At 37.3% G+C, this 21,243-nt stretch overlaps 2 protein-coding genes across 12 annotated transcripts; one reads left to right on the top strand and one right to left on the bottom strand.

Annotated features, from left to right (window-relative positions):
• Nucleotides 1-7,706: 7,706 nt before the first annotated feature.
• On the top strand, nucleotides 7,707-18,385 carry LOC126628041 (putative acyl-activating enzyme 19). 11 transcript variants are annotated; one of them, XM_050297616.1, is made up of 15 exons: nucleotides 7,709-8,708; nucleotides 9,177-9,380; nucleotides 9,888-10,613; nucleotides 11,387-12,060; nucleotides 12,378-12,453; nucleotides 12,555-12,641; nucleotides 12,774-12,817; nucleotides 13,322-13,430; nucleotides 14,269-14,328; nucleotides 15,117-15,201; nucleotides 15,318-15,382; nucleotides 16,114-16,173; nucleotides 16,819-16,863; nucleotides 17,823-17,932; nucleotides 18,030-18,385. In XM_050297616.1, exons 1-15 carry the CDS (start codon nucleotides 7,812-7,814, stop codon nucleotides 18,217-18,219), a joined length of 3,432 nt encoding a protein of 1,143 aa, XP_050153573.1. In that variant the 5' UTR covers nucleotides 7,709-7,811; the 3' UTR covers nucleotides 18,220-18,385. The 11 variants fall into 11 exon arrangements, 9 of the variants coding, with proteins under 9 accessions (XP_050153577.1, XP_050153576.1, XP_050153578.1 ...); XM_050297615.1 differs by having other exon boundaries at nucleotides 7,710-8,708; nucleotides 9,888-10,601; nucleotides 18,009-18,385; XM_050297613.1 differs by having other exon boundaries at nucleotides 7,710-8,708; nucleotides 18,009-18,385.
• A 1,925-nt stretch (nucleotides 18,386-20,310) lies between these two features.
• On the bottom strand, nucleotides 20,311-21,243 carry LOC126628040 (uncharacterized). Its single transcript, XM_050297612.1, has one exon. It carries the CDS (start codon nucleotides 21,153-21,155, stop codon nucleotides 20,481-20,483), a length of 675 nt encoding a protein of 224 aa, XP_050153569.1. The 5' UTR covers nucleotides 21,156-21,243; the 3' UTR covers nucleotides 20,311-20,480.

Below are 21,243 nucleotides of genomic sequence, written 5' to 3'. Positions count from 1 at the left end.
TTTTTTTCAAATAAAAATGGTAAAGTACTGTTGGCTTGATAGAGAAGAAAAAATATCTATAATATATGTAATTAAAAGTAATTTATCTATAATATAACTATATAAGTAGATTATTGACAAAAAAAAAAGTGATATAAATTGATAACATACATCCCAAGCACCACACCCCGAGTCCCGTGCCCCGCGCTTGCACTCTTCACCGATGACTCGCTGCCCAACGGGCCACCCCACCCAACCCAACCAGTTGCAGTATTGCGCCATGACGCTCCCCACCTTCCAATGCAGCAATGCGAATAACTAAATCAGCCAATTCCTGCTCGTTGGAAAATTTAATACTAATATTATTATATTAAATTTATTAATTGAATGGAAATTAGAAGTGGAGTTTGTGGTAGAAATATATGTCTACTTAAATAAAGTGTTGCAACTTTTGACTATTCATGAATAGTCACTTGTTTTCCAAAGAGGTATCTCACATTCTATAAATAGGGAAGCCCCCTATAATCATTAAACAACTTTTCATTGTTTACATAATCATACGTAGAATGCACTAAATATTAGAGAGTCTTATTGAGTTCATATGAGAGGGTTTTCAACACAATCGTGGTTCAGGGAGCCTTGTGATTTGGAGTGCTACTATTATAAGGACGTGGTCGTTATATCTTGGGAGACATGCGCCGATCAACCATGAGCACCGTAGTGAGGCGTAAACTTGTCTTAAGGACAAAGTGTCCAACACTTGCCTTGACTGTATTTTCTAGGTTTTTCTAATCCATTATATCATGTTCATTTAACATTGGTTACTCATGTGCATGCATTATTGTGATACATAATTGCATGAATTATTTCTTAATTTTCTATGTGATTTATTCTAGCAATTAGACCCAATGTTTCCAACACTGCTAACTATGAAAATAGGGTTTGGCGTGATTGTCAAGTGTTGATGAGATATATTATGTTCTTTTTGGTCATTATACACAACCACAAATTTCTACATAAAATTTTATCTAACACTAATATTAATTTTTCATGTTCACAACACTTTTACAAACAAAGTTTATCAAACATTACATCTGATTATTGTAGAAGCAGTTTTAGTTTAAAACTATCTAGAGTGAGGTGCATCGGAGTAAGTACGCCTTTATAGTTCAGTGATAGACTAAATAGCTCCCATCTTGGAGTTGCACAAACGGATCAGTTATGCCACCATCATTCTATTCCAAAGCCTTGCTGAGATTGACCATGTGCGTTTGTTTGGCTTCATTAAATGGGACTGGACTGGACTGGACTGGACTGCAGTCCCATGTTTGATAGGTTAAGTGGGACTAAAGAGGACTCGTGTGGACTAAAGGCCTTCTTAAAGGTTCTTAGCGAGGCCCTCCCCAAACCATGGGACTTGCTAAGACCGGTTTCTTCCTCCTCCATGCAAGCCCTTCTGTGAGCTCTAGGCTTCTTAATTTTGGATTTCGATGGGATTTAATTAAGATCTGTAAACTATTCTTAGCAAGCTGCTTCGCTTCGCCATGGTCATCATCCTCTAAAATCTCGAATCTCATATTTCCCATCACCAGCATCAACCACAAAAAATCCCTCATCTCATATTTCCCACCACCAACCATCACCCGTAAAAAATCCCCAATCTCATATTTCCTGCCACCACCACTGCCATGGACGAGCCATCTGAGAAGCTCCAGAACCTCAAGTCGCTGAATTCTCTGCTGCTTAAGGAAACCAAGGACCGCCAGCAGTAGGTGGAGTCGTTGGTGCAGGGTAAGGTAGATTTAGAGTCCGAGCTGAGTCAGTTCCACCGTGGAGATTGAGCCGCTTGTGAGCGAGTTGAGTGAGTAGAGTAAGGAAAATGTTGGGTTAGAGTTGGAGAATAGTGTTTGTGGTGTTTTTGTTCTGACCTAGATGGAGCAAATGATGTGAGATAAAGTTTGAGATTGAGAAGACGATGAATAGAGAGATGGTGAAATTGTGAAGTTAATGAGGGAAGTGGAGCAACTTGCTGGTGAACTTGAGATGGAGAAGGGAAGCTGAGAGAGAGATTATGTGAAGAAATTAATAATAAATTAATTTCGACAATAAACTACAATATTATTTTCATTATCCTACTTGTTAATCCGATACTGCACCAAACGCTTCACTAAGTTAGTCCAGCTTAGTCTAGCCTAAGCCAGTCCAGTTTAGTCCTTGAAGCTAATCCAGTCCAAGACAGTCTGGTGCAACAAACGCCCCCTTAGCAAGATATGAAAACCTGATGGTATGGAATCAGCCAGGTTTCCGTATTCATGAAGATTCCTAACACCCAGGGATTTGGCATGCGCCATAAGTAATCACACTTCTAAGAGGATGAAATATCTACTCCTACATATCCTTTAGGATTCTCGAATGCTTTATTGAAAACGAACTAGGAAGGCAACTCGAAGACTCATTTGACGGGTAAACAACATTAGTCCAAAGGTAGTACTTCAAGAGATAAATACTTCTGATTATTTAATTGTATACATGATTAAATGCATATTCAGAACAGAAGATTCAAAAGTTAGGAATGATCTTTTCGTCCTTGTGCATATTTTTCTTTGTTCTTTCTCACACAATTCTTTGCGGTACATGAAATACCCTAAATTTCCAAATATCACACAGCTTTGAAACTTCGGATATTGAAAAGTCTAAAAATTTAAAATGATACTATTAAATGAGTCTCTTAGAGCCCATTTTGTGGTGTTTCAGTTAGCAGCTTAAGAGGCTTAAGTTGTATTAAGTACGGTTACAATATGCGGGCTACATACACAGGACATGGCCCTATGATTTGGAAATCCAACGCACCATTCAAGAGGTTTTCATACTCGAAAGTCTATCCGAAAATCATTCGAGTGATTCTTCCGCTGTTTGGGTTTGAAAAATCCCTTGTTATCTTTCTTTTTATTTTCTTATTCACACATATTCAATCACCAATTATAATAGCAACAATAACAATATAATTACGAACCATAATTAAAGCAGAATATGTAATTCGTAAAGCGTAAATTATGGTACATGCGTCATGGTGAATGTTTCCTGCAATCAAGGCTAAAAAAATCCAACTGAATTATGTGTTCTAGAAGTTACTTGGATTGCGTGATAAGGATTGTGAGCGAGGTTGTAGCATACTTAATAACGTAGAGTCGAGAACCTACTTAATAATGTGTTGTGGCCTAAATTTAATTGAAGGAGAGAAAAAGAATGTGTAGGGACAAAAAGTGAAAAAAGAGACTTGAAATTTTCTATTTACCTTTACCCTCGCATTAAACCTGACAATCGTGTCATGTTAGTCGTGTTCATATCGTTTTCGTGACATACTCGATATCTTAAAGGATTGTGTCTTGCCTAACCCATTAAACTGAACGGGTAATATGACCCAACCCAAATTTAACCTATTAAAATAACGATAATATGACCTGACCTGTTAGTCGTTAAAGAAAATATATGTTACTTCAACAAATAATCAAATGAAAAATATCATTAGCATCTACATATTCTAAACCCTAAAACCCTAACACCTAAAAGTCGCGTTGACATAATTTTTTTTCTTTGCACTTGTAAATTAGTTAGTATGAATTGTTACACATTTTCAACTCCACCTAAAACATTGTTCATTAGGGTTGGGAGAGTTTTAAAAAAGGAAAACTAACAAAAAATCCAAAAAAACTTTAGTTTTAATGAAAAATAACAAAGAAAGGTGTAGTGAATAGTACCATGGAAAGGTAAAAATGTCGTTTTTCATTAAAAGTGAACAGTTCCGAGAGAGTTTCGTTAAAACTCCCTTTTAAACATCTAAATGATGATGTACCAATCGTTAAAGCGTAGATGATGTGATCACGGACGTTTGTATAGTTTTTTCACATTTTTTGCACTTGTAAATTAATGATTCTTTATTTTTTTAATTTGCTTTGGTATTTTGTAGGAGAAATCAAATTACATTAAAATGTTCATAATGAGCGGTCAAAGTTGACCACCCTTGACCGTTGGCGAACGTTGACTGTTGCTGACAGGCGTTGACAAACAATAATGATTTGATCTCACTTATGTAAGGTTAAATCCTGACTATTGTAGTAAGGTTTTTTAGTTGTTGAAAATTACCAAACTAAACTTTTTTTAACAGGTTGAAACGGGTTACATGCAAATAGACATATTGCTGGTTAAAAAATCAAACTTTAAAGTTTCACTTGTTTTTTAGAGTGTTGTTATTGACACTTCAAATATCTCATTTTGCACTCCAATTTTTATTATTTTTTTAATTTAGAAAGAAAAAATTACACTTATAAAAGTGCACAATAAAGTTTTAAAGTGCTAATAAAAACAATTTTTAAATATACAACATTATTACATAATACTAAATGAAAACACTTTGAATATAAACAAGGTTCAAATCGGCCCTTCGTACATAGGACATATTAGGAGTGGGCAAAAGGGTACAGGAATCGCGGGTCGGGGCGGGTACGGGCTGGTTCTTAATTTTGTAAAAACAGATTAGGGCGAGTCGGGCCAGGTAATTGAAGTATTCGATTCGGGCCGGTTCCAAAAGTATAGGAATTGCGGGTAAACGGACCGGCCCGTTTGTGTTACAATGGACGGACGAGATTTAAGATACATCTCTCCATCTAATCTCAACTGTCAGTTTCAACCCTAGCCAATTCCACCTCTCAAGTTCCAGAAGCACCCTCAGTCTCTCAAATTCTCAGACTCTCCCTCGACTCCCTCTCTCTATCCCTTCCTTCCCTCGACTTCAACTCTCATACTCTCTCACACACTTACTCTCACAGTGCTCATCGCCGTCGGGACCAACACAACAGCACCATCAACTCCGCCGTCGCGACCACCATCACTTACTCCATCACCACCGTCGAGCTGTAACTCTCAGACTCTCACATCGCTGTCACGACCAACACAATGGCACCACCTTCGTCGTCGCGACCCCCATCATCACCCCATCACCACCGTCGAGGACACTGCTACTACCAGTACCAACCATCATCCCTCTAAAATTTAGGTAATTTTGAATTAGGTTTTATTATTAATGTGAATTTCTGGTGTAGGGATTTTAGGGGTTTTAAGTTAGAATTTGTAGATTGATTATTGAGCTGTAAAAAATATTCCTCTTTTGGTTTTGGTAGTGGTTAGGCGAAGCTACTTATGGGTAGTTAGTTTGGTTTTGGCAGTGTTCATCATACGGTTTTTTATTTACCATTCTTCTGTTCTTTTATGTATGAAGATGATATGTTTATAACACAAGGATCGTATTTAAGAAGTCAAACTATGTTTTCCTTTTTGTCTTAACTGATTTTGTTTTTCCTTTTTTTCCTTGTAGGCACTCCATGGACTGAAGAGGAACATACTAACTACATAGCTTGGTAAAGGTGATTGGCTGACGTTTTCTTGAAGGTTAAATATTACCCCTACCTTCTTGCTTCAGAGTTCTTATACATTTGCAGTGTTCATTCCCTCTGCAGTTAGGGATTCGAAAAGAGAAAGCTTTAAGCATAACATTTGCAGTGCAAAAATATGGCAAAAAATTAGACCCTAAATGCTCACAGATTGAGGTAAAAAGTTATTAAGTTATAGTAAATAATGATTGTTAAAAGCTCAACATTAACTTGTTGACCAATAGAAACGGTTTAGTACTAGAGTGAGACATAGAGAAAGAAGCGAATGCCAAAAATGGGAGGAAGTTAATTAGTTAGGGATCAGGGTTTGTCTTCTTTTTTCGTTCTAGATACTCAAAATCGAATAGTTTCCAAAATTACTTGTGCAGTCTTTCATATGTAATCGAAAATGGATTAAAATATCTTGTACTCAATAAATGTTGTTCAATGTGTATGAAATTAAAGAGCTAGAACGGATTTATTTCACCCAAAAAAATATAATCTAAGTTCAATCCTAAGTTTAGAACACATCTTAAGCAAGCTCTATATATTCTTCTCTCAAAAATAAAAAAGAAAATTTTCTTATATTATCTCTTTAATTATCTTCCAGGCACTAGCTTCATTAGGACTGAAGATGGGTGGTACTGTTCAGCAGCGTGTAGAGAGGCTTTTCCTTACAAAGGTGATTGTTCTGTAACTTTTTCTTTTTGAGAAAAGTGGCATATTTGATATGTGCTTGTACATTCTATGTTCTCTAGTTTCTTAATCAGTATTGTAGGGAGTATTTTCAATTGGAACTACTGGAAATGTCCTAAAATTGCTTTCTTGTTTTGATGGGGATCAATAAGACTATTAAATTAGCCAAAAATCAGAATGCCCTAGCTTACCCAAGTCATTGCACTTCATGTTATGTTAATTATGTGTTATTCATAAATTTGAATCCTTATGGAAGTCTGTTAGATAATTTGACATTTTTTCACTATTTCTAATAAAATCTTCTTTCCACGTAGTACTTAAATATCTGTTTATGTTATGCAGGACACACCTCTGGAGAAGTTGGACAAGAAACATTTTGCCAAAGGTTCTCGTGGTGCAGAACAGAATGGGGCTGCTGCTGCTCCATAAATATTGAGGTAGTGTTGTAATCTGTACAGTTTGCAATCTGTACAATTTTTTTTTGAAACAACAAAAAAGAAAAGGACCCATGGACCTGGCCCGTTTCCTTTGAACCTAGGTCCGGTCCGGTCCCTTCAAAAATGGGCCCGCCCCGGCCCGTGCCCAGCCCTAGGACATATCACTTAAACCATTTTAGGGTTATAATTAAGGGAGTTTTAACGAAATACTCCTGGTACTGTTCACTTTTAACGAAAATGACATTTTAACTCTAAAAGTCACTCCTAGTACTATTCACTTATAACACATTTTTGTCATTTTGATTAAAACTCAAAGTTTTCAAGCCATTTTCATTAGTTTTCCTTATAATTAATTGATAAAGGACCAAACATAGGCTCTAACACCCTAATACATGCATTTTTTGAGAAGCCAAAAGACCACTCACACGTAGTACTACGATCTAGTAATATTTTTTTTCACTTGTAAGTGAGAGGTCTTAGGTCCGATTCTCGCCAAAGGCGAATTTGAACCACAATATTACTAACCCATTGTGAGGCTTGACCTAACCTCCCATCTCTCTTAGTGTAGATAATATCGTTTGTCCAAAAAAAAAAAAACCACTCATCCTACCACTTAGTACTACGGTTTAATGATATTCCGTACTTCTCTTCATTTGTAAGTAAGAGGTTTTAGGTTCAGTTCCCACCAAAGACGAATTTGAACCACGTTATTGCTAATCCATTGTGAGATAAAGCCTGCTCCTCTCTTTCTTTAGTGTAGATAATATTGTTTGTTAAAAAAAAAAAACACCCTCATCCTTGTTTGAGTCTAACTAAGAGAGAAAGCAAAATATTTTATAAGCTGAAACAATCCTTCGCATTTGAGTTTCAAGTGAGTACGAACTCCATGTCAAACCTAACCTCATCAACCTCCGCATTACTAATCATCATTATTGGGTCAGCCCAAACAACTTTCGCCATACTGGACCATTTCGTTCCTTCGATAAACCCAAAGCTTTTCTCAGGTCCAAATCGTGCTTTGAACCCAACTCACCAAATCACAGACCAAAATAAACAAAAATACTACTAAACCTTAATATTAAGTATTATCCTAATAGTGTTAAACCCTCACTTCCCTTAACAATAAAATCTATAAAAAAAAATCTTCCGTGCTTTTAAACCCAAAATCATTTTCTCAAAATACATTTTTAGTCGTTCAAATGTACCTTCCCAAACTAACTCTAATCACATTCTCGAACACGCACGGGTTCTAATCTGTACTCTCCAGCGGGAGATGCCGAGAAATGATGCCCCCCAAGCGACAAGATCAAATACCCATTGCTGCCTTTCCCGCGAGTTCTCCGCGGCAGCCTCCACCAACACCGACAAAATCGCCGTCATACACGCCTCCGGCGGTGCCCTCCTCTCCCTCCAACCCCGTCCCCGCTTCTCCATTTCCGACGATGCTGCTCCCGCTCCCGTCCGACAACAACTCCTCTACGACGGCGACCACTCCTTCACGTACTCCCGCCTCTTCTCAGCCGTCAATTCCCTCACCTCCCAGCTCCTCTCCGCCCCTCAACTTCCCAGCAGTTACAAGAAGCTCGGCCCAAGAATCTTCGGCATATACATGCCGCCGTCGGCGGAGTACATAGTGTCCGTACTGTCAGTTTTGAGATGCGGCGAGGCGTTTCTGCCTCTGGACCCTTCCTGGCCCAAACAGAGGTTACTTTCGGTAATTTCCTCGGCCGACGTCGACCTTATCGTCGCCTGTAAGACGCCGTTTGGATTCGAATCCGACTCGAATTGGCTACCGGAGACCTGCAAACGCAGTGTTTTGTGGTTTTCAATGGAAGAGGTTGGGGAGTGTAGAAATGGAGTAATCGATTGGGCGTGCAAATGTGAGAGTGGTGGGAAAGAGAGGTTGTGGTGTTATTTGATGTACACTTCCGGTTCGACCGGGAAGCCGAAAGGCGTGTGTGGAACTGAGGGGGGACTTTTGAACCGGTTCCGGTGGATGCAGGAGCTGTATCCACTGTTTGGTGATGAGGTTTTGTTATTCAAGACCGGAATAAGCTTTGTTGATCACCTGCAGGAATTTCTCAGCTCAATTCTCACTGGTTGTACTTTGGTCATACCTCCTTTCGATCACCTTAAGCGAAATGTGTTTTCGATTCTGGATTTCTTACAGGTACACTGCCTTTCTTTTGTTCGTGCTTCGTAACTGTGTTTAGCTTCGTTACTGTGTTTAGCTCAGATTAAAATCTTGATCTAGGAATGCGACATTGTGAAAATACAGCATTATTAATTAGATAGAATTAAGTAACTTTAACGATCAATTGTTTTTTGACCTCCAATGCCGTAATCGTCATGCATTGTGCTCAACTTATCCACAAAATCCTCAGGCTGGAAAAAGATAACGGAATAAAAACTCGATACGTCTTGGTATCCGTTTATGCAATGCGGGACGAACTATTTAATCTACAATTTCTAATATGTGTACTGATTATGCAAACCAAAACGAAATTTCATAAGCTGAACAGTTAATCATTTTCGATGTTTACATTTTGCCGAAATAAGTCACATATACCATTCGTGTTACTATAAGTTGATTATTATCATTGTTTTTTTCTTTTCTAAATGTGGAGTTTTCTTGTAGGCTTACTCTGTCAGTAGGCTTACTGCTGTGCCATCACTTATGCGAACTATACTTCCTTCTTTGCAAGGTCGAAAGGAGGAGCGGCTTCCAACTTCTTTGGATTTGTTAGTACTCAGCGGAGAAGTTCTGCCTTTATCATTATGGGAGATGCTTTCCAAGATATTACCCAGGACCTCGATCTTGAATTTGTATGGGAGTACTGAGGTTAGAGTTTAGAACTTACCTTGAATTGAGCTCTTTTCGTTCGATTGGGTCTCCAACATATCAGATCAATTAATATTGCCTGTTTGGATGAATATGAAATGATTTTCAATTCCGTTTTAAGCCATTCATATTTTTACTGATAAATCTTGTGTTATTTGCAACATATGACCATCATACAGTTTGGATATTGCCAGGTTTATTATATTAAGTACTGTGACAACTCTGAAGTGGGCTCATTAATCAAGAGAGCGAAAAAAAACCTCTCTCTTTTTTCATTTATTTTGAAGAAACAGCATATCTTCTCTTTAATAAATGCACCATGATCGATTCTAGCCTTCTGTTGAGCTTGTCGTAGCGTAGGAGTGACAAAGCTGTTATTAGTCATTTCATAGTATCACTTATAGTGATGTACTTCATCATGAGAGATTGGCTACTTTGAGTTTCACTCCCAAAGGATAATACATCAATTTTTAAAAAAGTGCTAACATGTAAATTGTTAAATTTTAGGTTTCTGGTGATTGTACATATTTTGATTGCAAGAGGTTGCCAATGATTTTGCCTTTGGAGACAGACACACTAACAAGTGTTCCAATTGGCATGCCTATTGTTAATTGTGATATTGTTCTTGTTGATGGCGATGGTGCATCCAGTGAGGGGGAAATTTGTGTTGCTGGTGTATGCAATTCTTCTGGATACTATTCTGACTCTACATTTACACCTTTGGACACTGTAAACGTGCTTCAAGATTCTGCTTGTTGCAGTTCTGTAAATGGACACAGAAATCAATCTTATTTTCGGACTGGTGATTTTGCCAAACAGCTTCCTAGTGGTGACTTGGTGTACTTGGGTAGAAAAGACCGTACTATTAAGTACAATGGGCAGCGTATTGCTTTAGAGGAAATTGAAGATACATTGAGGGGACATTCAGATGTAAAGGACGCTGCTGTGATTTTTCATAAAGTTCAAGGGGAACTCATGTCACTCGTAGCTTTTGTAATATTAAGAGAGGAAAGACCCAGTGAGATACTTAGATCTTCCATCAAAAGTTGGATGACTGACATACTTCCATCAGTAATGATTCCTGGCCACATTGTCATCAGTGAATCATTTCCTGTGTCTTCTAGTGGAAAAATTGACTATGAGTTGTTGGCAGAATCAATATTTCTTGCAAATCATGTCCGAGATGGGATTGGTGATGTTGGGAGCCACAACCTACTGCAAGTAATTAAAGGGGTTAGCTCTTTACCCTCATAAAATGACCAACTCATTTTTTCCAGTCATTTGCTAAATTACACATGTTTGCTCGGATTTGTTTTTTTGATTTACCATTGATCTCTGCATCTACTAGTGGAAGTTATTCTTATGGATAACAGGGTGCATGCAGGGGAGGGTCTCATATCATGGGCTTGAGTCTAGAATCTTGGCTTAAGTTTTCAAATTAGGGATAAATCTCCAGAGTGTTTCAATTTTCTATCAATATTTGCTGTCGTTTTTATTGATTAAATTTTCACTTTGGTCAGCACTATTATTACTAACAGTCATGATGTTCTTAATTTTTAATGAATATCATTATGGGAGATGAATAAATGCTAACTTGAGCTGAGCATGGTTCTAAGCCAAATTAATATATTTTCCTAAGCTGGAATGGGACTTCGTTTGTCCCTCCCTGCCACTTGCCCTTTTACTTGGGCTGAGTTTTTGTTGAGGTTTTGAAACTTAAATCTAGCCCATTATGTAGTGGCGTGTCACCGAGTTCTGGAAAACTGATGTATGTTATGAAATGCAAAAATGTTAACAAATAAAAAGATCATTTATCATCCTACAAGTTTCCCACAATTTCTTTCAAGTAACAATTTATTTGTTATCTCAATCACTTTTAGGATGACAATTAATCTCTTACTTTGAATTTTTATTATGTTTAAATTCACACTGACTATTTGTTTCCTCAACTCAGGTTAATTTTTTATTATCTATAAATTCATAGTAATTTGTTTCCTTCTTGACAGGCCTTTAGTGATGTTTTAAGGGCTGATGAGGTTTCTGATGATGATGATTTCTTTATGATGGGTGGAGATTCAATTGCTGCTGCTCATCTTTCTAATAATATAGGAGTTGATATGCGACTGATATATTCCTTCCCAACTCCATCGAAGCTTTGTACTGCTCTTCTAGAGAGAAAAGGATCGTTCAATATGAATGTTAGCAGAGATTCTAAATCAAAGATGAATCTGGGAGGGGATAAACAGAGCATTTATCATGTCCAGTCTGAGACTCCCAATGCAGTAAATGTTGACGGGCAGAGGAGATTTCTAAGAACTCTTTCTGAAAGAAATGAAGATGATACAATTATCTCCAAACGCTTGAAAGTTGATTCAAATGTTGCTTCAGGTGCTACTGGTCCATCAGATGGCTATCCATGGAATTCTGGGGCAATACATGTGTCATGTTCTTTCAGCCGGTGCAACAAAGTTGTCTATGAAGGTGGGTCCAGGGTGAAAGATATGTATCAAGCAACCTGTTCTGTGCTGGTCCCGAGAAAAAAATTTAATATGCAAGAATCGTGGAAAGTTTACGTGGGATCCTGTGTTGATGCATCACCACTTATTGTTCACAAAGATCAGGATATCTACTTATTTATTGGATCACACTCACAAAAATTTCTGTGTGTTAATGCCAGAAGGTAAGGCACATATCATTGTTTCTGAATGCAAAATATAAATGGCATAGTTCTTAGAGAATTCCGGAGGCATTTTATTGTTTAATTCACCACATGATAGATTTGATATTTGCTCATCTTTGGAATCTTTCTATTCTCTGTCAGTATTAACAGTCATATCCTTCATTCGAGACGGGATATTTACATAATATGCTATGAGTATATTATTCCTTAGTGGTTTAATTGAACACAGAAGAAACCTTTAACAGCTTAGGCGTTCCTCTAGAACAGCTTGAAATATTTTTCTTTCGGGTTTTGTATTGTTACATTATTTTCTCTAGTGGTTCTGTCCAGTGGGAGGTACAACTAGAAGGACGCGTGGAATGTTCAGCAGCAACTCTTGATGACTTTACACAGGTTTAATTTGACATAACTTTGTGTGCTTTTAACTTCATAAATCATCTGTAGATTAGCTCCATGGGACATGTTGATGATTCTCAAATGGGGTATTTCATTAGGTTGTAGTTGGATGCTACAGAGGGAAAATATATTTCCTTGATTCTTTGACTGGTAACATCTGCTGGACTTTCCAAACATCTGGTGAGGTAGGGTTGTTCTAACCTGTTGTTGATGTTGTTTTGTTGTTTTATATTTATTTCTAATCCCCATTTCATTTGCATTTTGATCCATTTTCATTCTTTATCTTCTCTCACGGTTGATGTATTTTCAATATGAAGGTAAAGTCACAGCCCGTCATAGACAGTCGGAGACAATTGATCTGGTAAAATTTCTGACTCCTCTTGCTTTTTAATTCCAATAAACTGAACATTGTATTTCTTGGATCAATTGTGTCCACAGACTAACTATTCCATTTATAATGCATGGAATCAGAAGACAATTTTTTTCATGTTCTGTTTTATTCATGCTTGGAAATCCTTTTTATAAACGTGCCACTATATACGTTGGACTCACAAAGTGAACTGTTCATGTAAACAACCATTCTGATGTAAAAGAACTGAGGAAGGAAGGGAACTGTGAACTTATGTATGGTCTGCAACATTTTGGGTAGAATAAATATTTGGTTGCAGATAGAGTTCTCCCTGAAAACTATTTGTGAAGCAACCAAAAGAAAAGGGATGATTGTGATTTTAAGACTTGTTTTGGGTGGTGAAAAGTTTCTGTTTACTACGTTATTTACAGAACGTAATCTGACTTTGTATTTGTTTCTATTATGTTGGAAGAGGGAAAACAAAACAGAGATTGATCTATAACAAAATTTCTGCAGGTGTGGATCATATGACCATAACTTATATGCTCTTGATTACAAAAATCATTGCTGTGTATATCAACTTCCATGTGGTGGGAGCATCTATGGGTCACCCGTAATTGATGAGGTGAGTTTTGGAATTTATTTTTTTTAAGTAAATCGTTAATTCTTCTCCAGGGAAATTTTACTGCAGTTTGCTTGTTTTATTTGCAGATGTTTAAATATGTTGTTGAAATTTTAAATGACCTCTCTCTCTTTCTCTCTCTCTCTCTCTTACTGCAGTTTGCTTGGTTTATTCGCAGATGTTTAAATATGTTTTTGAAATTTTAAGTGACCTCTCTCTCCCTTGTTTCCTTCAATTCAGTTTTGTTTCATGAATCTTGGTCAGTTTGATGAACGATTATGTCCTAGTCTTGCTTTTGGATTTATTTATTTTGTCATATTTGATAAGTAATCGTTTTGATCAAGTGTTTTCATATGAAAGTGAAAGTCAGCGCTTGATTGGTGGCCCATGGGATAGTAAATCTTGTAACATGCTCCAGGAAAAAAAAACTGGATGCATGCATGTCCATGTCCACATTTGTATGTTTTGTGCAAATGGGAGGGTAGAGTGCTGATCATATATTGTTTTAGTTGATTCTATTTTATTCTTTTCTTTCTGAGTTGCCCCTTCAGAACAGAAATCTGGCTTGATTGTTGAATTTACTTGGATTAGTGGGATTTGTGCTTGGAATTGTTATTTCTTGCTGGTGGAGACTTTTCAGGGGTTGTTTGGTTGGAAAGAAATAAGAGGTTTCAGATGATCAGGTGGAAAAACTGGACTTGTGGGAATTTTTATCTTTCTTTTGGGTGTCTGTTCAATTGGCCACTCCCAGTAAATAGTTGAACTCTTGTCAGACAGTAAACTGTGATATTTTGTGTACATGTCAGTAAATTTGATTTTCTTCTACTAATCTTTCTTTCAGACCAATAACATACTTTATGTGGCTTCTACGAGTGGCCGAATGACAGCTATATCAATAATGGTATACAAAATTTCATGGCTTATCTTATAGTTATTGTTATACCTTTTAAAGGGTGAATGTTGTGTTTGTGAGCGGACTTGAACATGCTGAATCAGAGAATTGAAATATCTTCAAAGAACACTATGAGGTTGAAAACTTGTTTGTATACCTAAACAAAGCTTCAGAATGTAGAATATTGCTAGAAATGCATGACTATTAGCTTCAATGTTACCTTTACTCCTCATATTAAATAGCCCTATATGACAATTACCTACATAAATAGTAATTGGTGCCACTGCCTTCAGGGCTATGATTGTTTCTATGTCATTTTGCTTCTCAAAGTAAACGGACACTATAAAGTGTTCAACATAATGAGAATAAACTGAGTAGGATTAAAAGAAAAAGAAAACCAATAAGAGGAAAAGGTGGCCCCAAAGTCTTCCCCTCTGGGGACAACTGGTAGACCTAGTGGTCTACCATGCCAGTTCCTCCAATTGGCCCAATTAATACCTAGAGTTAGAACTTATCTAATGATGTGCTTGCATCATATCATGTATTGTGATTACTAATACATGGTGACAGGATTTCAATGTCTTAGTTTCTGAGAGATATTTTGCCCAAAAGTTATTCCCATTTTAGCACAAATTTTATGTTCAACTATTATTGGTTCTCATATTTATGCTATTCTGCTTGTTTCATCCCAACTAACCTTCTTTGGTAAAAGAAGTAAACGTGTTTTGATTTATTCAAGTAGCATATTTTTTGGCCTGCAAGCTGATTATTGTTTTGGGTAATCTATTCACATTCAGGCACTCCCATTTTCTAGTATGTGGCGGCATGAGTTAGAAGCTCCAGTGTTTGGGTCTCTTGCCATCAATTCTTTGAACGGAAATAGTATGTGCAGTTCATTTGATGTTATCCTTTTTCATTTATGAAAGTTGGTCTCATTTTATCGTTGGAATTGGTTGTTATTATGTTTTACATTTCTTATGTGTTTTTCTTAACTACAGTTATATGTGGCTTGGTGGATGGTCAGGTGCTTGCATTGGATACAAGTGGATCTGTTATTTGGAGGGTACAATTTTATTACGCTTTTAATACCCATATGGATTTTTTTTTTCATAATATTATAGGGTAGTGCTGTTCACACACACATGTTACCTTCCACACACCTTTGTTAATTTTTGTCCATAGATCTTCTTCAATTCATTCGATCTAGCAGCCGGAAATTGAGAGTGGTTGTGAGAGGTAAAAATGGGTGTGTGGATAGCACTACCCATATTATATTGCATGACAGAAACCTTTTCTCTAATCCCAAGACATTCTATCCTTTTTGCTTGGTTATTTTCTTTTAAATTTGTATTTTTATTGTGAAATTGACTTGGAATAAAAAAATATATCTTGCTTTATACCTGTATTTTTTATTATGTTATATTATACCTGTACATGCTTAGTGGGAAAAGGCTTTGTTGTTGTTGTTATATTATACCTGTACATACTGAAATTTTTAAACCTTCAATTTTCATTTTTTTTAAGTTGAACTCTACATTCCATCCCATGCATTACTAACTATGACTCATTAGAAATAGCACACTCATGAATCTCTGAAATAGCGTGTTTTAATTCTGTGTTTGGTCGTCTCCAAACAATTGCACCTGGTTGTAGTTCTCTGTTAGATAAGGACATGGATGTACAGTGATGCAGTTCTTTGTCAATGTGTTCTAGACTTATAGTCCTCTAACATACATGTTTTGCTTGAGTTGCAATTCTTGATCCTGCATCTTTTTTTTGAATATTTTTTAACAGTATCGAACTGCTGGGCCTATATTTGCTGGAGCCTGCATATCTTCTGATCTTCCTTTGCAGGTATAAATACCTGTATACATATATGTATATAATGTATGTGTGGTATGCATATTTTTATATGCATATACTATGGAGTTAATGTTCTGTTGCGAAATCATAAAGTATCTATCATTTCTTGAGTCTGCTAAACATTCTCATATGGCACAAAAATTATACCCTTCGACTTTGGTTGTCACAAGATTACGGCACACCTGTGATTGTAATTATTGTAACTACCAAATAGATATCAACCTTCTTTTTAATTTCATTGCAGCAAAAGAGATCTTAACAGAGAGATTAAAACCTTAGGGCTGAGGTCCTGTTCAAATAAGCTAATTATTGTTATAATTGGCCCCATCTGGATAGTGTAAGAATGTTCGCTTAATTCTTAAGTGAATGTAAGTAACATAGGAGTGAGGGTAAATATTAACCGCATGCTTATGTTTTATTGTTGCTGTAGTGTTTGGGTATGCTATGTAGGGCTAGACCTTTTTATTCAAATATTTATTCAAAATCTGATTAACAATTTCAGGCATTTTCTGTTTTTTGTTGTTTTTACATGTTAATTCATGATGTCCCTGCCCACACTGCATATGGAATTAGCCTAGGTCGTATTGAACAACGTATTTTTCTTATAAAGATTGTTTTGTCTTGGTTATTCTGTAGGTACTCGTATGTTCTAGAGATGGAAGCATCTACTCACTTAAACTGGTAAGGTGCAGTATATGTTTTGATGAAAATCTGCATGCTTTTAGTAATTTTGGCATAACCATTGATAGCTTTTCTGTTCTGTAATGATTGAATTTCCAATTTCGAATCTTATGCTGTGGCTTAACCATAAAAGTTGCACTAAGCACATACTCGGATAGGGTTGCGAAGTGCAAAGCCCCAGTCTTTGACAACCTTTGTAAGGACAACAAAACCTCTACTTATGTGTGTTCAACACTATAACTATAGGCAAGGCCAGTTGTAGGATGAGCACCGAGTGGCGTTCTACTCGATTAGGCAAATGCGAGTGTAATATTTTATTGCTCCTAAAGAATGGAAGAATTTTATCTGTTCTAAGCAACCTTTTTATAATAAATAATTTCTGGTAATACTACTAGTTTACGACAATCTAGTTACAATGCTTTGTCTCAATTTGAGTCTGGTAGTGTTCCTAATACACAGTTTTAATTGGATTTCAAATTTAATGGGTCGCATGAACTACAAGCTGAGATCTATAAGTATAATGTCACAGAACTTGATAAATGACCTGAAATTTTTAACATGGACGAGAAAATAAGTTAGTACGAGTAAATAATCAAATAATCTCATGAACCAGCAGTCCTATATTCATTACAAGTTTTGTGTTTCATAATCTCGGAAATTTTCTAAATGGCCTGTTTTTACTGTTTGGCATAAAAACACGAGCAAATTGGAATTTGTCCATTTTGTTCTCTTAATAGAATCTGATAGGGCTGATAGGCAGTTTGCATTCACTCTTCTGAATTTGCAAAACTTGCTGGTTTTAATTTTATTCAGAAAGATAGTTTGGAAAACAGATTGGTACTGATTGCTTAATTATACTGGATTCACCCTATTTCCTAACATCCTGTAAAAGAAAGAGCATAATTTGTTCATATTCAGTATATTGTACTGCACGTTCAACACTGCTTTGTTCGCTGTAGGAAACTGGAGATTTACTTTGGGAATACAATGTTAAGGATCCGATTACTTCATCCGCTTATGTGGATGAGCACTTGAGCTTGGCATCTGATCCGCCAAACTTGCCGGACAGGTAAATAACTGCAGAAGACTTTAAATAACTTGAACATTAAGTGATCATTTTCATATCTATCCACAACCTTTTCCAGGTTGGTTTGTGTCTGTTCCAGCTCAGGAAGCGTGTACTTGCTCCGGGTTAACTCGGGTGCTGCCAAAGTTGCAAATCAACGAATGGATGTTGAGGAATTTGCAAGACTGGACCTCGGAGGAGACGTATTCTCTTCACCTGTGATGATTGGAGGCAGAATTTTTGTTGGTTGTAGAGATGACTATGTGCACTGCATTACTGTTAAGCCCTAGGTCTGCAGGAACGGTAAGTTCCTTAAACATGAATTTTGTTGTTAAATATGTAAAGTCCTTTTTAGGACAAATTAGGTTGTCAAATTTTTATAGGACAAATTGCAATTTTAGTCCTTGTAGTTTGGCCCGATTTAACATTAAGTCCCTATCGTTCCATTTTTTACCATTTCCCCCCAGTAGTTCAGCAGTGTTTTCAGTTGAAGGAGAATTTGTTTAACCAATTGAGAGTTGGACTCAAGAAACAATAGGGGAGAATATCTTATAACACAAATTAACAAATGAATACATCAAATTTCGACACAACGGGCAGAACCTGCTCGTCTCCAACCATTCAACGATGCAGTTCTCGTGGTAAAGATGCAAACACGGCATGCGAAGTCCTTCAGTACCCACTCCAATCTCCGAAATACAAATAGAACAGCAAAACCCCGATGAGGCTTCCGCTCTTACCCTCCAACTTGTCAATGGAAGATTTTGTTGCAGGTACAAACGCTGGCTCTACGTTCATACCATCATCATCCGACTCCTCAACCACTTCAACTTTGATGAGTGCCTCCATGTGCACAAGACTGGTACACCTTGCCCTAGCACGTAGGGCCTCACACACGATTGTATCGGCCACGGACAAAAGAGTCCGCAAAGGGACGTTGATCAGGCCAGAAAGCGCGCGAGAGACGGCTTTGGAAGCGGCCGGCGACATGGCGGTCTTGTCTAGGTCAATCTCAAGTTTGTCCTCAAAATCAATGCTGTCGATGCTCTTCCCCATTTGATCAATATCTTCTAAAAGCATGACTTTGTAGTGGTTCTCGAAATCCTCCTCGTCCTCTAAGATCCTCGGCAGCACCATCACCGTAACATTGGCCTTAACGTCCAACCACAACTTGGATTTCAAGTCGTCCTCCATTTTCGGGATTTCAGAAACACCGAGCAGCCTCGTGCTGCAGCAAACGTCGCCCAGAACCTCCCAGGTCTCCTCCGTAGTGACCACCATCAGCAGAAAGAATGAGCGGTATAATGTGTGGGATATTTGTAGAATTCAAAGGGTCTTAGTTGGGGTTGGGGTTGGAAAAAGGAATAGGATGGAGAGAGTCCTGGGGTAGGAAAAAGGAAGACGCGAAGCCGTTGGGATTTTTATTTATTTATTTTTATCACAAAAATTCTAGTTTCTTACATAATTAATTGATTAACATTGTTCTTAAATATAGCCTCCAAATATTATGATTCACTGTTAAATAAACAATTTACAAGAGTAGGTCAAGTCCACGGTTTAAAACCCTTTCAACGTGAGAAAATTTTTACTGTACTTCGAACACAAGGTTACTCACCTATCAGAATCAGGTGAAAAAAACTGAAAATTATATCGTTTATTCACTTATATCATGACACATGTTGTACCGTCTTATGTTCTGGGTGTTTGAAAAGAGCTACGCCAATAACAAACTAGCCAATACTGGTTGTGTTTGGGTTTAGTTTTTTTAGTACATCGATATTTTTACACTAAGGGAAGGGGGAGTTCGAATCTAATACATTTCACTTCCAAGTGAAAAGAATACCACCAGACCGTAGCACTGAGAGACTAGTTTAGTTGATTGCAGACTTTTCATTTCTCAATTTACCCATACAAATGTTGGAGTTAAATCACATACAATTTATGATGCATACATATATTTTGTTCCGAAGGAAATAATCTCTCTAAACATAAATGTTTCCTTTCCTTAATGGTGGAGTTGCGGCTCTTAACTAAACTTCCATCTATGATAGAGTTCTTTTTTATTAAAAAAAAATGACAACTGGTGGCATGCCACGGTTATCCATTATTTTTAGGACCAGAGAGATTATGAGGAATTTCACTTGTCCGTGGCCACAATCAAGTAAACTCACAACTCGAAGCATATATGATGTAGTACTAAAGGAATAACACAAAATCTAAAATAAGGAACAAATCCTAAATCAGTCACATGAACGTATTTGTTGAGCGACATGACACTGTTTCATGTTTGATTTTTGTTTTTGTCGGCTTGATTTCGTTTTATCTTTTTGGATCATATCCTAGATTGGACAAAGAACATATAGCCACCATTCCATAAAAGATAAGAAAAAGAATTTTAATTCCATATATGTAGACTCAAGAAACAAGTAACTGATCAAACTTTTACATTAATTACACAAACTTACAAATGGATTAATAGATATCATCAAAACAAAACAATTAATGTTGAGCGAATCGTGAAGCAAAAGCCCTCATTGGCCAAATTAATCACTTAATTTTGTGTTGTTATTATTTCGGGAGGCATGGCGAAGCGGCACAGTGGGCAAACCCTACTTTTCTTCAACCACTCGAGAATGCAGTCGTCGTGGTAAAGATGCGAGCGCGAGCACGGCATGGGGATTGCTTCCGAACCAACCTCCATCTCCTCCATGCAAATTGAACAATCTGCTGATACTTCCACTCTCACCCTTTCCAGCTTCTCGATCGATGACTTACTTGCAGGTACAAATTTAGGGTCATCCGTGTCCAGGCCTCCAAATTCATCGACAAGAACAACGATGGACACTGGCATATGAAAAAGCATGCGATCACTGTAAGGTCGAGAATCAGTTTCTGCGACTAGGAAATCTTGTACTATTTTATCCACCACGGAGTGGCAAATCTGAGGAGGGACATGCAGGCTAGAAACCAGGGCCTCAGCTAGGGCAGCCCTTGACTTGTCTTCATCCATCAACAAATCGAGTTCGAGTTCGTCGAAGTAGGTTTCTTCTACTGGAAGTGAATCGTCGTCGTCCTCGGAATGCAAGGCAGGCTGACTTGTCAATATTCTGGCATCGACACCCAGCAAGAATTGGGTCCATGGCAATTCGTTGTCAGGTTCAAAAACCTCCGCCTGCTTCGATTCGCAATGGTATCCCACCACTTGCCGATCACTTACAGCTTCCATAGGTGGATCACGAAGAGAAATAAAGAAAATTAACCAGAAACTAATTAACACACGATCGAATTAGTAGTGTTTGAGCTACTGTAGTTCT

This window comes from Malus sylvestris, chromosome 7 (genome assembly GCF_916048215.2).
Source record: "Malus sylvestris chromosome 7, drMalSylv7.2, whole genome shotgun sequence".
NCBI classification, from domain to species: Eukaryota; Viridiplantae; Streptophyta; class Magnoliopsida; order Rosales; family Rosaceae; genus Malus; species Malus sylvestris.
Note: the sequence above shows the minus strand (reverse complement) of the source record. Positions and strands in the feature narration are given on the sequence as shown.

Coding starts and splice junctions, on each gene's coding strand:
- LOC126628041 (XM_050297613.1), top strand. CDS start 7,812: ATGCCGAGAAATGATGCCCCCCAAGCGACAAGATCAAATACCCATTGC. Junction 15,383..16,113: donor GTGGATCTGTTATTTGGAGG/GTACAATTTTAT, acceptor ATTTTTTAACAG/TATCGAACTGCTGGGCCTAT. Junction 16,174..16,818: donor CTTCTGATCTTCCTTTGCAG/GTATAAATACCT, acceptor GTTATTCTGTAG/GTACTCGTATGTTCTAGAGA.
- LOC126628040 (XM_050297612.1), bottom strand. CDS start 21,155: ATGGAAGCTGTAAGTGATCGGCAAGTGGTGGGATACCATTGCGAATCG.